This window comes from Piliocolobus tephrosceles, chromosome 1 (assembly GCF_002776525.5).
Source record: "Piliocolobus tephrosceles isolate RC106 chromosome 1, ASM277652v3, whole genome shotgun sequence".
NCBI classification, from domain to species: domain Eukaryota; kingdom Metazoa; phylum Chordata; class Mammalia; order Primates; family Cercopithecidae; genus Piliocolobus; species Piliocolobus tephrosceles.
The window spans coordinates 204,340,377-204,358,096 of NC_045434.1; the positions used below are offsets into that span (position 1 = coordinate 204,340,377).

Consider the following 17,720-nt stretch of genomic DNA (forward strand, 5'->3'; position numbering starts at 1 on the left):
AATTGTTGTGGTGAGTGCTGTTGTGGTGATTGTTGTTGTGGTGAGTGCTGTTGTGGTGATTGCTGTTGTGGTGATTGCTGTTGTGATGCGTGCTGTTGTGATGATACGTTATTCCTTGCTCCTTCTCATACCTTGGGTTCCTGCCATGCAGGGGTCCCCTCTCTTGCCATGCTTTTCCGCCCCTGATTGTTGCCTGCAGAGCTCCATCTGCCTGCAGCACCTCCTGTCCTATCTCTCCACCCGCCTGCTAGACCCAGCTCCATGCCACCTCCTCCATGAAGCCTTCCTGATGCCCTCCTCTGGAGGAGACTCCCTCCTGGGAGCTTCCTCATCTCTTAGCTTGCACCTTAGTCCTCCCCCATCATCCCTATTTTTCTTCTGCTGGAATTCTGGAAAACTGTGCCCTTTTCTCTCTCACCCATCATTCATGGACTCCTTGAGGGCCAACTGGACCTTACATCCCAGAGCAGAGAGGCCAAGCTCTGGCTTCAGAGAGAGAGGCTTGGATGCTCCATTTGGTCACTCCCTAAGCCATGCAGTCTTGGGCAAGTTGCTTCTTCTCTCTGAGCCTCGGTTTCCTCTTCTGTAAAATGGGAATAACAAGAATGACCACCTCAGTAGCTGTTGTGAGAATTAAACCAAAGAAAGCTCTTAGTAGAATGCCTGGCACTCAGTGAGCACTCAATCAGTGCTAGCTTTTGTTATGAAAATTATTGTGATTATTGCTCCTAGGGAGTGAGTGAAGTCTTCCGCCTCAGACTTGGTTTTCAAGCCCAGATTGCCTGATTTGGGAGCTTCTCTACAGCACATGAGCTTCTCATATGCAGATAGAGAAACCGAGTCCAGGGATTCACTGCAAGTTGGCAGCAGAGTCAGGGCTGCTGAGTTTCAGGCCAAGCCCAATTGCAGTGTGATCTTGGCCTCAGTCTCTCCTTCTGTACCTGAGGCAGTGGGATCACCTATCTCTCCGTAAGAGTGCCTGTGGGCAGCATTCCTCCAGGGGCAGCTGTGGCCTCCTCACGCTATGATCCCTGCTCTCCCAGCTCCTGATACAGCTCTGTTAACACCTGTAACTTCCACTTCCTGCCTGCCCCTTAAATCACTGGGCCCAAGGCACTGCAGTTTCAACAGCCACATATCACTAGTAATTAAGGGGCCTGTTCCAGGGAGGGGAAGTTTACCTTCTGCTGGAGCCACTAAATCCAGCTCCCAGGGGTGGAGAGGATAAAGCATCGTACTGACCTCACTCTTGTCAAGGTTTAATGATGCACCTGCAGGCCTGCTCTGGTGGGGCCTGGGAGGCTGTTGCTGATCTGACTCTGGAATAAGAGGGGAGCCCTGGTATGTGAGACACAGAAGATCCAGGGAGTTGGTGAGGGCACCAGGGGGCTTCAGACACCTGCCTAGATAATTCCAGAAGCAGAAAAATCTCTTCAGTTGGCTCAGGAGGGCTCAATGGGCCATCTCATGAGAGGCTATAGAGAAGCTCCCAAGCCAGGCAATCCAGGTTTGAAAACAAATTCTGTCACTTACTCACTGTGTGACCTTGGGCAAGTTACTTATTTAAGTGCCTGGAGCAACATTTGGTACCTTGTAACTGAGAACTTCAGTGCTATTAGATTGTATCCTGGCTGTCCTATATCAAAATGAATTTCTAATTTGTATAGCTACCTTAAGGGAGGTGGGACTCTCTCAGTGCTCCCCCCACAGCAGGTGCATAGTACGTGCTCACAAATATTGCTTGAATCAAAGGAATTTTAAGTGTGAGAAATGAATGAGCAAGTGTTCTGTTTCTGCCCTAGGCTCTGAGTTCCCTTGGAGAGGGGCTATGACAAGCGGCTAGCTCTATTCCCCAGGGACAAGATGCACGAAAAACTGCTTGACTGGGTTGTCTGCTTCATCCAGTCACAATAATGGGTCAGAGGTTTCAAAGGCCTCGCTTGCCTCCCCAGCTCAGGGCCTCAGGTCCCCATGGAAGGAGAGTGACAATCAGAGAATATTCAGATTCAAACTCTAGCCTTCCTTTTATTAGCAGACTCAGTTTTCTTCTCTGTAAAATGGGGATACAGATCCCCACCCCACTGACTTCCAGGACTTTTGAGAGGCCCTTGATCCAGAGATCCATATGGCTACTACATTGTCCCACATTCAGAGATGTGGCTGTCCCTCTGTTTTCCTGGCAGCTTCATGGAGTGGGAAAGTCAAGGGCTCTGGTCCCAGAAGACCTAAGCTCCAATCTCAGTGCCACTCACTGCTGTGGGACAGTGGGCATGTCTCCTGACCTCTGTAGGCACTCATACTGAGGCACCACAGGCTCTGCCCTGCAGGCTGTAGGGGGATTAGAGGGACAGCTGATGAAACGAGTTGGGCCTGTTCCTGGGTGAGGGTGGGCTATGGTCAAGGTCATTTCTTTGCAGAACTATGTTCAGAGAGGGAGGGAGGGAGGGTACTAGAAGCCTGTCCAGGAAGCAGTCAGCAGGCTTGGACCTTTGGGGCTGATGCTGGGAAGTGACCGTCCTTGCTAGATGACCCAGTCAGCTTCAAAATGCTCCTCCGAGTCCCAAACCCATCTGTCTGGCCCCTCTCTAAACTGGCGCTCAGCTGGTGACCTCAGCTGGCTGGGAGGCCCATGGCAGGCAGGCGAGCAGCATGGGTGTCCTTCCTCCAGCTCCCTGACCAGGTCCAGGCACTCAAGACGACAGTGGCCAGTCTCTGAACACGCTCACGTCCAGCTCAAGGGCCCCTGACCACTCCCACCTCAGTCCTGTGGGCCGCATCCCCCACTCCAGTCAGTTTGTGGTAGCTCAGCCCAGCCAGCTGTCTCAGGCCCCCTACTTCTCATTCTGCTGCCCCACTCAGAAGCTCCGGCTGGCAGGGAAGAGGCCTGTAGAGGTCCGCACGTCCTAGCCTCTCCACCCCAGCGGCCCATTTTCTGCAGTTGCTGGCTGCTGAGTGAGATCTCATGGTTGCATTGGAACCTTCTCAGAGGACCATCTCTATCCGGTGCCAGGTCCACTGTGTCTCCACATCTGTTCCCATCTTTCCAGTTGGTCCCCATGTCCTGTGGCTTCTGCTTGGAAAGGCCTCTTATGTCCGGCCACTGCATTTATTGTTCTGAGTTGGCTCCTATTGTCTCTGTTCTAACTTCCTGCCCTGCCCTAACAATGATGCCAGCATCTGGGCCAAGCACTTTTTGTACGCCTGAAGGTGCCGTCTTATTTATTCCTTGAGACAGCCCGTGGGGTAAAAAGCATGAGTACCCTCAGTTTCCAAAGGAGGAAACTGAGGCTTGGAAAGAAAAAGTCACAGCAAAATGGTGGAGGAGGTGTGATTAGACTCCGGGCTGCTGGCTGCATCCTCTTTCCTGACCACCTTTGCCAGCATCCAGGGTGGGAGGCCAGCGATGTCACTGCCTGGCTTTGAGAGCTCCCACAGGGCCACTGTCACTTCTCACAGTTCTGACCCTACCCTCAGCCCCACTGACACTTATAGGGTGAGGGTTGGAGCCACATGGGTAGGAAGTAAGAACAGCTTTCCTCCCCCAGAGCGCTCCCTGTGAGCTAGTGACACAGGCCTTTACTTGTCTGTTACATTTCATGTCCCAACAGGTGCTACTGTAACCCCTATTCAGCAAAAACGGACACTGAGGTCTAGGGAGATAAAATAAACTTCCAAAGGCCACATTCCAGTGAGAGGTGCGGCAGCATAGTGGCTGGGTCCCTGGGGGCGGCAGGCAGCCTGCCTGGGTTTGAATTCTAGTTCTGTGTCCTTGGGCACATTTTATAACCCCTCAGTTTTCACGCTTGTAAAATGGATAAAGTAATAACAGAATTGACCTTAGAAAACTGTTATAAGTGATATAGCAGGTGTTAAGCAGAACAGTGCCTGGTATATAGTAAATGTTCAATAAACATTAACTATAGCCTGGCGTGGTGGCTCACGCCTGTAATCCCACCATCTTTGGAGGCCCAAGTAGGTGGATCATCTGAAGTCAGGAGTTCAAGATCTGCCTGGCCAACATGGAGAAACACTGTCTCTACTAAAAATACAAAAATTAGCTGGGCGTGGTAGTGTGCGCCTATAATCCTGGCTACTCGGATGAGGCACAAGGATGACTTGAACTCAGGAGGTGGAGGTTGCAGTGAGCTAAGACTGCACCACTGCACTTCAGCCTGGGCAACAGAGTGAGACTCTGTCTCAAATAAATAAATAAACAAACAAGCAAACATTAACCACTTTTATTACTATTAGTTGCAGAACCTGGTAGAAAAGTTATGTCTGAATCTAAAGCACATACCCTTAGCCATTCCTCAACTCTCTAAGGAAGTAAACTCCATTTATGGTCAAGCTAATTTGCTAGAGAGATCATTCTCAAATGGGGGATTATCTGGCCTCCACCTCGTCTAGTTTGGAGGGGCTGGGCATCTGCATGTCACTCACCCAGAGTGGTAAGAAGGGGTGCAGGCAGGGGGAGAGGGCTTGAAGATGGGCTTGTCTAGCCTTTTGCCTGGACGTAAGAGTAGCCCAGGCCTGGTCCTCAGACCCCGTGGGTTTCTGGGGTAAGAGGTGGAAGCGCGTGTTCATACTGTCTCCCCCTCAGTGCTCTGGGAATTCTCTGCAGCTCTGGCCTAGATCCCAGCCAGCCCATGCCTCCCTCCACAGCCTCCTTGCTTCCCCTGTGGAGCAGCAGCCTGGCTCCCTGGAGTCTGTGGCCACAGTAATCGCCTGGGGCCAGTTAATATAATTAGCCCAAGTCTAGCAGGTGGTTCATCCACTCAGGCTCTAAGACAGAGGAAGGAGCTGATCATTTTCCACCCAGCAGGCATCCTGGGAAAGGAGGTAGCTGAGGCTCTAAATCTTGCCTTTCTGGGGATTTCCCAGGGATCTCAGACTGGCAGCCTCCCTCCACTGATCTACCCTGCCCCTTGGACCACCATACACACCATTGTGCGGTGGCTCTGCTTGAAAGAAGCCTCACTTCCCCCACAGCTGTCCTGTGCGCAGACAGCCTTCTTGAAAGGGAATTCTGCAAACTGAGCTCTGCTTTCCCATTGCTGTCCCCCAGAGAAGCACAGTGGTGTTACTTCTGTTTTGCTCAGGTCTACAGGAGATCAGCAGGCCTCTGAGAGGGGTGAGGTCTGCGCTCAGCCCTCAGATCTCCCTAGCTCACTTGGAAGTATAGAGGATTCTTCTTCCCAAGTCAAAAGAGGTTCTTCCAGCCTGGCCAACAGAGTGAGACCCTGTGTCTACAAAAATTTTTGAAAATTAGCTAGGTATGGTGGCACACGCATATAGTCCCAGCTACTAGGGAGGCTGAGGCAGGAGGATTGCTTGAGCCTGGGAAGTTGAGGCTGCAGTGAGCCATGGTTGCATCACTGCACTCCAGCCTGGGTGACAGAGTGAAAAAATAAAAGAGAGAAGTTCTTGACACTCTGATTATTGGTCCTGGAAATTTGCTGCTTTTTCCAGAGGGGAGTGCCAGGCTGGGATTCCAGAGAATCACGTTCAAAAATCTGGTCTTAGAAAGCAAGAATCCAGCTCTCCAGAAATCCAAGGTTCTGGCCGGGCCTCCTGGAAGTAGACTCAGACTTCATCACTCCCAGGACCTTCTGTACTCTCTTTTCCTCTGGGAACCCTCACCAGTCCCAGGGTAAGTTTCTTTTAAGGGGAAAGTTCAAGGAACTAAACAGGAGAATTTCCTGTGAAACTCATTGCCTAAAGTCACATAGCTGGAGAGTAAGAGCCAGGCTGGAGGTGGCAGATGGTTAGAAAAGCACCAGACATGTGCAGAGATAGACATATAGAACAGTGAGACAGAATGGAGAGTCTAGAAATAAACTTGCACTTTTACAGTCAATTGATTTTCGACAAGGATGCCAAGATAATTCAATGGGGATAGAATAGTGCGTTCAACAAATGGGGCTGGGACAACCAGACATCCACATGCAAATGATGAAGTTGGACCCCTCCCTCACACCATACATAAACATAAACTTGAAATGCATTATAAACCTAAATGTAAGAGCTAAAACTATACAAACTCCTAGAAGAAAAATACAGGAGTAAGTTGTGACATTGAGTTAGGCAAAGTCTCCTTAAATATGACACAGAAAGCACAAGTGACAAAAGGAAAAATAGATAAACTGGATTTCATTGACATTAAAACATTTTGTCCTTCACAGGACACCATGAAGAAAGTGAAAAGACAATCTACACAATGGGAGAAAAATGTGCAAATGATATACTTGATAAGGGACTTACATGTAGGTCAGATAGAGAACTCTTACAAGTCAATCATAAAAAGACAAATAAGGCCATTGAAAATTGCCAAAGGCTCTGAAGAGATATTTCTCCAAAGAAGATGTCCAAATGGCCAAGAAGCACAGGAAAGGATGTACAGTGTCATTGGCCCTGAGGGAAATGCCAATCAAAGCCACAAAGAGATATCACTCCACATCCGCTAGGATGGCTATATTTAAAAAGACAAATAGTAACAAGTGTTGACAAAGATGTGGAGAAGATGGGACTCATATGCAGCTGGTGGGAATATAACACAGTGCAGCCACTGTGGAAAGCTGTCTGGAAAGTTCCTCAGAAGTTTAAATGCAGAGTCATCGTTTGACTCAACAGTTCTACTCCGAGGATACACACCCAAGAGAACTGAAACTATATGTTCACACAAACACTTGTACATGAATGTTTATAGCAGCATTGTTCATAGTAGCCAAAATGGGGAAACAACACAGATTTCCATCCACTGATGAATGTGTAAACAAAACATGATCTATCCGTACGATGGAACATTATTCAGCATTGAAAAGGAATGAAGTACTGGTACCTGCTACAATATGGATGAACCTCGAAGACATTATGTAAAGCAAAAGCAACTAGCCACAAAAGACCACATATTGTATAATCTCATCATATTAAATATCCAGAACCAGCAAATCTATAGAGACAGAAAGGGTGTTGATGGCTGAGGAGAAGATGGACAATGTTGGGCAGTGCGTAACTGTTGATGTGTACAGGGTTTCTTTGGAGAACAATGAAAATGTTTTAAAACTGATTGTGGTGGTAGAGGCACAACTCTGTGAATATGCTAAAACCACTGTCTTGTACACTTTAAATGAGTGAATTGTATGTTATATGAATTGTATCTCAATAAAACCACTTTTTTAGAAAAAACAAAGGGCCGGGCATGGTGGCTTATGCCTGTAATCCCAGCACTTTGGGAGGCTGAGGCGGGAGGATCACTTGAGGTCAGGAGTTCAAAACCAGCCTGGCCAACATGGAGAAACCTCATCTCGACTAAAACTAGAAAAATTAGCCAGGCATGGTGGTGTATGTCTGTAATCCCAGCTACTTGGGAGGCTGAGGCAGGAGAATCTCTTGAGCCCGGGAGTCAGAGGCTGCAAGGAACTGAGATCGTGCCACTGCACTCCAGCCTGGGGGACAGAGCAAGAGTCTGTTTCAAAACAAAACAATACAAAACAAAACAGAACAGAACAAACAAACAAAACACAAGGAAAAACGCCTCACAACCAGGCATACTTAATAAAAATCAGTAGAACATACTGAAAAAAGACAAACCAACCAGAAACATTATGTAAAGTTCATTAACGTCTGTTCTTTGGGGTGGAAGCTGTGTTTCCTGGCTCCAGACTTGCAAAGCATATAGTGTGGTTTGGTGCCACTCTGGCCTCAGGTTCCAAAAGTCTACTTCATCTGCCAACTTCACTTGGAAGCTTCCAGAAGAAAGACAGGGATCCTGAAGTAGAACATTTTATTAACGTGTATCAATACTTTATGAGTCTGGGCTTCCTATTCATTGGTAAACTTCTAGAGGAGCAGAGGTTAACATGCAGGATGGCTATATACCCCTGCCCTGCCACACGCTGGCGGGGTGGTGTAGGGAGGTGACATCACCTCTCAGTTTCTTCACCTGCTAAAGAGAAAGTGATAGTACTCACCTTGCAGAGCTTCTGTGAGTGTTCAGTGAGTTAACACAACAAGAGTTTAGCACAGCACCTGCATATTAGTCAGTGTCTAACGAAGGGTGACCCATGCATGGGGTTGGGAGCAGAGAGTATCAGCTTCAGAGTCAGACAGGGAATCCTGGTGTGCTACATCCCGACTCAGTTACTGCTGTGGGTTGAATTATGTCCCTGAAGATGATGTGTTGAAGTTCTGACCCACAGTCCGTATAAATGTAACCTTATTTGGAAATAGGGTCCTTGCAATTGTGCTAAAGGTAAGATGAGGTTACACTGGATTAGGGTGAGTCCTAATTCAATGACTGATGTCCTTATAAGGAGAAAAATCTGTTGAGGTGGGCACAGTGGCTCATTGCCTGTAGCACTTTGGGAAGCCAAGGTGGGTGGATTGCTCGAACTCAGGCATTTGAGGCCACCCTGGGCAACAGAGCAAGACTCTGTCTCACACAAAAAAAAGAGAGAAGAAGAAGGAGAATGAGGGGGAGGAGGAGAAGGAGGAGGAGGAGGAAGAGGAGGAGGAGGAGAAGAAAAAGAAGAAGAAGAGGAAGAAGAAAAGAAGAAGAAGAAAAGAAGAAGAAGGAGGAGAAGAAGAAGAAGAAGAAGGAGGAGGAGGAGGAGGAAGAGGAGGAAGGAGGGGGAGGGGGAGGAGGAGGAAAGAAGAAAGAAGGATTAGGAGAAGGAGAAGAAGCAGGAGCAGGAGCAGAAGCAGAAGCAGAAGAGGCTGCAGAAACAAATCTTAACAGATTGATGGGAACACAGAGCCAGAGAAAGAAGACCATATGATGAGAGAGGCAGAGATCAGCATCTATAAGCCAGGGAACTCCAAGGATTGCTAGCAACACCAGAGGCAAGGGGAGGGACAAGGACAGATTTTTCCCTTGCATGGGGAGCATGGCCCTACTGACACCTTGATTTTAGGCTTCTAGGACTAGCACTGTGAGACAATACATTGCTATGGTTTTAAGCCACCCAGTTTGCAGTCATTTGCTATGGGCAGCCCCAAAAGCTAGTTTTCTCCTCTGTACCATGAAGGTATTTCCCTTAGAGAACGTGAGTCCATGAAGCAAGGACCTTGTCTTGTTGTCAGTGTATCCACATCACCTAGAATTGTGCTTGGCACCTGGGGGATGCTCAGTAAGTCATTGAATCACTGGCATGAATGAATGAAGTCCCTATAGTTCACCTCTTTTGAATGTTACCTTCTCAGAGGGGCCACACTGACCTAGAACAGCCCCATTCCTGATGGGTTGTTCCTGACATTGTTTTACCACCCACTGACATCCCATTTGTCTCCCCATCTCTTCACTTGCTCATCTTCTACCTCCCCTACTGCACTGTCTGTGAGGGCCAGTTTTTTATTTGTTTTTTTTTTTTCTTTTTGTTGTTGTTGTTGTTGTTTGCCCTTCTTGTTCATTGCAAACTCCAGTGCACACAACAGTGCCTGCAATGTACTAGGTGCTCAATAAATATATGTTAAATGAATGAACACAAAAATGAATAAATGAAAATTAGAATGTCCCTGCACGTGGGCATCCAAGTCACCTGATAACATATTTGAACAAAAAAGACGTTCTGATATGCTCTGTTACCAGAAAGGAAATTCAATACTAGACTGTCCATGTCAAAAGTAGACACTAATTGGGATTTGGACCCAGGTCTGCTGGAATCCAACTTCGGTGCTCCTTTCAAAGAGTTTGAGAAGTGGGGGAGATGCTGGACAGTAGTGGATGAGAGAACCAAAAATGGGGATGGGGACAGGAATGGAGGCAAGGACACAGACATTCTGTCTTCCTCCTAGACTCCTACTATCCCGAAAGGCAAACAGCCCCACCCATCCATCGGAATTCGTTGTTGATGTTTGATTTTATTGGTTTGGTTATGTTTCAGTTTTGAGACAAGGTCTCACTGTTGCCCAGGCTAGAGCGCAGTGGCGTGATCTCAGCTCACTGCAGCCTTTACCTCCCAGGCTCAAGTAATCCTCCCACCTCAGCCTCCTGAGTAGCCGGGACTACAGGTACGTGCCACCACAGCCCAGGTAATTTTTGGTAGAAATGGGATTTCCCCATGTTGCCCAGGCTAGGCTAGAACTCCTGGGCTCAAGAGATCCACCTACCTCAGCCTCCCCAAAGTACTGGGATTATAGACGTGAGCCGCCATGCTAGGACCATCGGAGTTTTTGAGCAACCTAGTTAGGGCTCAGTCTTAAGGAAGTCCCCTCTGCACTCTGTCCCCACTCCAGTGCTTGTTTGAGGTTTGTGTGACTCATGGTCAAAGGGAGGGAAATTTCCCTTGGGAGTTAAGGCTGCTGTGTAAGTACCGGCTCTGGGCTCAGGCAGACCTGGTGGGACGCCCCACTCCTGCCCATCCTGCTCTGTCACTCACGTAGACGTGCCCCTTAAACTCTCGGAGCCTCTGCTCCATCATCTGTAAAATAGAGATGACCAGGCTCACATCCGAGGGCTTTTGCGAGGGATTAACTCTAAGTTGAACCCTGAGCTCAGTGCTGGCATGCAGAGGGTGATCTTGCTTTTTAGCTTTGGGTTGAAAGGGCCCCACTCGGTGGCAGAGAAACCCTGCCCCTTGGCATTCCAGAGGAGCCAGAAGTGCAGAGTCTTTTAACTTCGGTGACGATGGGGGTGGGGTGCCTGGCTCTCACAACATTTAATTGATTGTAGCAGCGCACCCTCAACACGCTCCCTCCCCCTAACCTGCACCCCCAGAAGAACCTTCAAAATCCTTCCATGACTGTGTATAATGCGTTCCTGGGGCCCAGCACGCAGCTTTCAAATTGGCTTACAATTTATCTGCAGCTCGGATAAAAACATTTTAATGACTGTGTGCAGCATACACCCTTGGTGTCACCCACGGGGCTCCCAAATGTCTTTCCCCACCACATAGTGGGATGTTATAGGCGTGAAATTACAGCTGCACTCACGTTTTCATCTGCACCCGGAGGCCTCTGGAAATGGCCGCGTTAGAATGTGCTGGATGTGGACGTGTGGATGGCAGACTGGGGTGCTGGGCTGTCTGGCAGAACTGCTCTGTGCTTTGAGGCAGGTGGGCCCTGGGCCGTCCCCAGCTCCTCGGCTCTCCTTCTCCCCACTGTCCTGGGAGCTTCCCATCGACCTCCAAATCAGGGAGGAGCTGTCTTGCCTCAATTTGGCTGCAGCGGCCCTTGGGGTCCCATGTGGCACAAAAGAGACCCCAGCGTTCAGTGACCTCCGCTCACTTGAAGGGAGGGTCTTTGTGTGTGAACACAATGCCACAGACGAACCAAAGCAATGAGTCAGTTTTAATTTTTGAAACCTGCCCTGAAACGTATTTGAAGGAGACGTTTACAGAGATTGGTCTAATTGTGCCTGGTTTGTATCTGATCCGACTACTATTTGTCGTAAGAGATACTATTTCTTGATCATCCAGAATGTGCCAAGCCTCAGGCCCAGAACATTCTGTTCTATAGATGATCTCATTTAACCCTCCAACCTCGGCCAAGTCCCATGCCCCTCTGAGCCAGGTCTGTGCAATGGGCTCATCCTGGTGCCTGCCTCCCAGGCCCGCGTGGTCAATGGGTTACAGGAGGTGTTGTATGAGAAACACTCAGCCATGCCGCCTCCCCCAGGCCTCCTGTCACCATTCAGGACCTTGGTGAGCTACAGAAGCCACGCTGCTCTGGCACAAAGATCACCCCCACCCTATAAGGCCTGGAGCAAATACCTTCTCTTCCCTGGGCCTCAGTCTCTTTATCTGTGAGTTAGGGATGATAGTAAACCTCATGCTCCGATCTGCAGTGAGGATTGGGTGATGTCCTCAATGTGAAAGCCCTCTGAAAGTGCTCAAATCGGGCACGTGTGAGGCATTGCTGTCATTATGACAGTTGGGAAATATCCTGACTCCTTCCATAGGTGTGTGGTGCCAGGACACACAGACCTTTGGGGAAGAAGCCCAGAGAAGGTGAGTAAGCAGAGACCCCTGTCCCTGCTGCTCCCAGAGACACTCCTTGGCTTCCAGGCCGCCACGGTGCATGAAGCTGTGTTCCCAGAGCAGTCATTCCTCAGACTAGTGCAGGGCTCTTTGGAGCTGTGGATGGGGGACTTCTCTCTGCTGGGGCCAAAACCAGGGGCAAGAGGGAGGCAGCCACGGCTGTGCCCAGGAGTGGGCAAACCAGAGACAGTGATAATAAAAACAACAGAGTCAAGTAACTGAGCTCTTCAATGATATTCTTGATGGGCTAGGTGTTCTGCAAAATTCTTCTACTTTAAGCCTCACAGCCACCCTAGGAGGGAAGCATCCCCATCCCTATTTTACAGATGGGGAAACTGAGGCTCACAGAGGAAAATGGGCCTAAGTTCACAGAGCAGAGCTGAGATTGGGACCTAAACCAGTATGTCCTTAACTTGTATGCTAAGAAATCAGGGGAGGAGGAATCCTGCTGTGTTTGGGGTGAGGTGAGAAGTGGGAGGAGGGAGGAAAAATACATTTGCATATGGGTAATAGTATAGGCATAGTTGTAGATAATGTATAATATCGAATAACCATCAGTATATAGATACACACAGAACTAGTGTTTTGGGAAATACTTAGAGATTTAGATCAGTGGTCCTCAATGTGTGACCCCTGGACCAACAGCAGCAGCATCCCCTGGAAACTTGTGAGAAATGCATATTCTTAGGCCCCACCTCAGCCCAGCTGAGTCAGAAGCTGTGGGGGTGGGACCCAGCCATCTGTATTTAACCAGCCTCCAGCCAGTTCTGCTGCATGCTCAAGTTTGAGAAGTGCTGGTTTAGATCACGAGACTTGGACTTAGAGAGCTGTTAGAACCCAACAAGTCACTTCTCCCCGCTAAGCCTCGGTCTCCTCATAGAATGGGGATCATAAAGTTCTTCAGTTCACAGGGTTGTCATGAGGATTCTAAAAGATAACACACATGAAGCCAGAAGCTCACACACTGTCAGGCACATGCACGTGTCCAGGGAGGGACGGGAGACGTGTCAGCTGCCATATCAATTCCCATGGGCATAGTGAGCAAAGGTGGATCTGCTCCACTGGGGGACAGCTGGGCTGGGAAGACCAACGGCAAACACAGTGAGCACTGAGCCAGCAGAGGATGGGCTGTGATGGGTGGGTGCGATGTCAGGGAAAATCCTGCCAGGAAAGCCCTGAATTTCCAGGGGTCACCCTTACCCTGCGTCTGAAAGTGCCAGGGTGGAAGGTAGGGGTTGCATCACTAGCTTTGCCCCTGCCCAGCCCCTCCTGGAAGACTCAGCTGCCTGCAGAGTCCATGGAGCCCCATCAGACCGCTTGGTAAGTGGAACTACAGCAGCTGCTCCCTCCTTCCCAGCGCTCTGGTCTCTGGTGACTGCTGCCTCCCACAGGGAGTGTCCCTGATCCCCAGGCAGTGACACAGAAGGAGAGGAAAAGTCTCAGTCACTGAGCCTACCAGGAGCACACTCCCTTGCTCAGCAGAGGCCATCAGGCCAGTTGTGCAACCTGAGTCAGTCCCACGAGATCGCTCTGTGCCTCAGTTTCCTCGCCTAGTGGATGGAGTAAGAGACTCACAAGTGTCAGAGCTGGGAGGGAGTGTAGGATTATCTGTCAACCCTCTGATGATACATGATATGCTTTGGCTGTGTCCCAACTCAAATCTCATCTTGTATTGTAGCTCCCACAATTCCCCTGTGTTGTAGGAGGGACCCAGTGGGAGATAACTGAATTATAGGGATCGGTCTTTCCTGTGCTATTTCTCATGATAGTGAATAAGTCTCACAAGATCTCATGGTTACATAAATTTCCCTGCACAAGCTCTCTTCTCTTGTCTGCTGCCATGTGAGACGTGCCTTTCACCTTCCACCATGATTATGAGACCTCCCCAGCCATGTGGAACTGTGAGTTCATTAAACCTCTTTCTTTTGCAAATTGCCCAGTCTTGGATATGTCTTTATCAGCAACGTGAAAATGGACTAATACAGTACAGATGGGAGAAATCAAGGCCACAGAGGGAGAATAACCTGCTCAGAGTTCTTTGGCGAAGTAATGGAAAGTGTGGGCCTCATGGAGGGATGGATTTTGAGGACTCTGGCCTTGCTTGAAGGCACCTTAGAGTGAGGCCTTAGCACAGCATCTTCACTGCCTCCAGCAGTGTGACAGAGCTGGCCCTGGAGTCAAGATGCCTGAGTCCCAGCGCAACACTGAGCTGCCTGATATCATAGGAGGATTTTGTGAACTTGGCTGTGTGACTTTAGGCAAGTTGCTTGCTTTCTCTGTGATCCATTTCTGCATCTGCAAAATGGAGTTAATGCTAGCATGTACCGTTGGGTTGGTTGTGAGGACTAAATGATATAACATATGTAAAGTCTTCAGCCCACAGCTTCAGAGGGGCCTTCCCTGAGTCCCCTCCTTATGCTAGCAGCCACCCACCTGCAGTCACTCTTTATCCCTTTACTCTGCTTTATTTTCTTCCAGCATGTTGCACGCTCTTTTCAATTCATCTATGCATGTGTTTTATGCTTGTCTCCTGCAAAATCTCTATAGATAAGTATTTGTCCTATAAAAAGTTTGGGTCCATTCCCTGCTACCTCGTAGGTAGGTGCTCGATACATTGTGATGCATAAATGGTTGATTAAGTACATGTCTCTCATCAGACTGGGAGTTCCTTGATGGTGCAAACTGAGTTATGTCCCTCCTAGGTGGGACCAACACCAGAGCCAGACACCCAAACGCTGCTAGTTCCTCTATTAGAGGAGCTGACTGGTGCATGAATAACTGCGAGAGAGGGGCTTTTCCTGGCAACGCCACCTCCTGCATCGTGGCTCCACTGGGAAGCCAGAACCGCCACAGGCTGTGCTGCAGGAATCAATGTCCCTCTGGAGGTCCGGCCTTTGGGGGTTTTCAATTTCCCCAGAAGCAGCGGCTTTCAGCAGTGCCTTTATGCTTTCATTGATTGCCTGTGTACCATAGCTTTGTTTCCCTGATAAATATTATTTGATAAGAAAACTGGAGAACACAGAGTCTAGAGTCAAGGCCAAGTCCCCAGCATCCTTGCAACAGAGCCAGAATCCAAAGGTGTGTATCTGACAAGAACATTAGAGCCGGTGAGGGCTTCTGAGAATGCGCAGAGCAGCATTCTTGCTTTACACATGGGGAAACTGAGTCTGGGACTGGGATAGACTTACCCAAGGACCCAGCCAGCTGGAGATAGACACCAGTATTGTTACCTCCATTTTACAGGTGCATAAATGGAGGCAAGAGGAGAGGGTGAGAACCCAGGAGCTCTGAATCCCAGCCCTGAGCACTTCCTAATTCATCTCCAGATCCTATGCCATCTCCATTAAGACCTCAGGAAGTGCAGGGGGAGCTTTTGACTGAGGGGCAGAATGGTTCCCTCTGCAGCAGCTATGCATTTGGCTGAGGTGCTGTCCTTCACTCCCTGGGGAGGGTCCTGTTGGGGTGCCTGTGCTGCGAGAAGGGGACCTCCTGAGGGGAGGCCCATGGGGGGCAAGATTTCACAGGTCACACCTTGGCTCAGCCTGGTCTGGTTGACCTTCCATGACAAGGGCAGGAGGGAAGACACCAGCACAACAGAACTTCTGGTAGATGGCCCCCAGGATGGCTGCTGTGTGCACGCACACACACACTCAAACACACTCATCCTCCTCACTGAGACGCCGGGTCCAGTGGCCTTGCACTCACCCATGACGTTGAGGAAGATGTTACCCGATGCCAGGACCACCTTCTCCCTGGTGGCGCGGTCGTAGATGCCCACATGGCACTCATAGGGACCGTTGTCTGAGATCCGGACCTCGGGCAGCCTAGGGGAGGCAGAAGACAGGGTGAGGGCCCATCATTGTGGGGCAGGGTAAGGCAGCACTCAAGGAAACTCATCCCGATGCCCACTGATGCAGCCTCCACTAACAAACACATGCCTGTGTGCTGGGCTGGGAGGAGGGGAGCATTTAGGGAACACCGACTGTATGCAGGCCCTGTACTCAGCCTTTCAGACAGTGAAGGTGTGGACTGTGTTCAGCCAAAGTCCAATTTGTGCTCAGTGGGTCCTGGAGCAGTTGTTTAGCCTGTCAGCTTCCATGAGCCTGGGATGCTGCCCACTTCCAGGGAGCCGTGAGGACGGCATAGGTGAATAGATGTGGGCATTTAGTGTATCACTGCATGAGTATGGACTCAAAACTGTTACTGGAGGCATCAGCTCCCTCTTTCCTCATGACGGCCTCCGCACAGGGTCCATATTTCCATTTCATAAGCAAGGAAACTGAGGCTCCGGACGGAAGTCAATTGCCCCCAACCCTGTATACAGATAAGAGCCAGTATGGAAATTTGAATTTCTCTCTCCACACCGCCATGCTGCCACTTCATGCCCAGTCCTGAGATCATGGAAGAGAAAGACAATAAAATTCAGGTCCACAAGGAGCCCCCATCCCAGTGGACAAGGAGGTAGGAAAGCTGATCTGGGTCCCACACTCACATGTAAAAGCATGAGCTTATCTGAGCTCAGATTGGGGAGCAGCCAATTCCACCCCTGAGGTGATCGGGAGAGCGTCTCAGAGGAGGTGATCCCTGAGGATGGGAGAGACCCCCTCAAACCTGCTTTCAGACTTTTCTCCTAGAAGTCCAGAGAGTAGACATTTTAGGCTTCGTTGCCCTTTCCATTATCTGTTGCAATTACTCAACTCTGTCTTTGCAGCACAAAAGCAGCTACAGACGGTGCGTAAACAAATTGGTGCAACTGTGCTCCAATAAAACTTTACTTATGATCATTTATATTTGAATTTCATATAATTTTCATTTGCCATACAATATCCTTCTTCTTTTTTTTCCTGCAACCATTTCAAAGTATGAAAAGCATTCTCAGTTCACAAGTTGTGAAAAAATAGGCAATGGGCTAGATTTGGCCCACAGGATGTAGTTGGACGGCTCCTGTTCTAGATCTTTCTATAGCATCTACAGGGTCAGACCATGTGAAAATGAGTTGGTATGTTCTCTCTCCCCATGGAAAACACCAGCAGGGAGGCTCTTTTCTCCCTTCTATATTGAAAAGAGCCTTGCCATGGAGTCAAAGAGAACCAGGTTCCAATTCTGCTCCTACTGTTTGTAAATCATGGGACCTTGGATAAGTCAGTCCATCTCCCCTCTCCATTTTCTTTCCTAAACAGTGGAGGTGCTACTTCCTGTGACTGCAGTGAAGATTAAATGCAATGATGTCACTGCAGGACTTCTATAAGCAGGAATGTTGCACCCAAATGGACAGAGGGGCCATTCTGTATTGTTCCTCAGTCCTGCGAAGCTCTGTGGGGAGAGGGAATTCCTGGCAAGTGGAATCTGGACACTTGCATGGGAAGGAGCCTTGGCCTGAAGTTACAGAGGCTATGTCATTGCTGCATTGGGGAAACATGTCTGTCTTCATGCGAGTTCCAGCCTATTCTGGCTACAACTTAGTGGGACTGGGGTATCTGTTTAAGTCTTAGAAGTTCCCAAGTCATAGTAGGACACCACGGGAAGGGATCCATACCCACGGCCCTACCCCACTAACCTGCCTGACAAGGACCCCACTGGGAACAGGAAAGAGCAGTAGTTGGTTAGCGCTCAGGCTCTTGGGCGTGTGACCCTGCTCTGCTACCCCTGAGAAGCGAGGTTCTTTCAATCCAGTTCTTCATCGTCCCTTCCGCCTCCTGGACATACTTCCCACTTTGCTCTTCCACCTGTTTCTGCAGGGCAACG

The 17,720-nt window shown here is 49.3% G+C and overlaps 1 protein-coding gene across 1 annotated transcript in view; it reads right to left on the reverse strand.

The window, feature by feature from the left end:
• The window catches only part of IGSF21 (immunoglobin superfamily member 21), a 268,005-nt gene that overhangs the window by 27,852 nt on the left and 222,433 nt on the right, over window positions 1-17,720 (reverse strand). Inside the window, exon 4 of the mRNA XM_023219848.2 lies at window positions 15,681-15,799. Coding sequence (XP_023075616.2) covers window positions 15,681-15,799 — 119 coding nt within the window. The remainder of the gene's footprint in view (window positions 1-15,680; window positions 15,800-17,720) is intronic.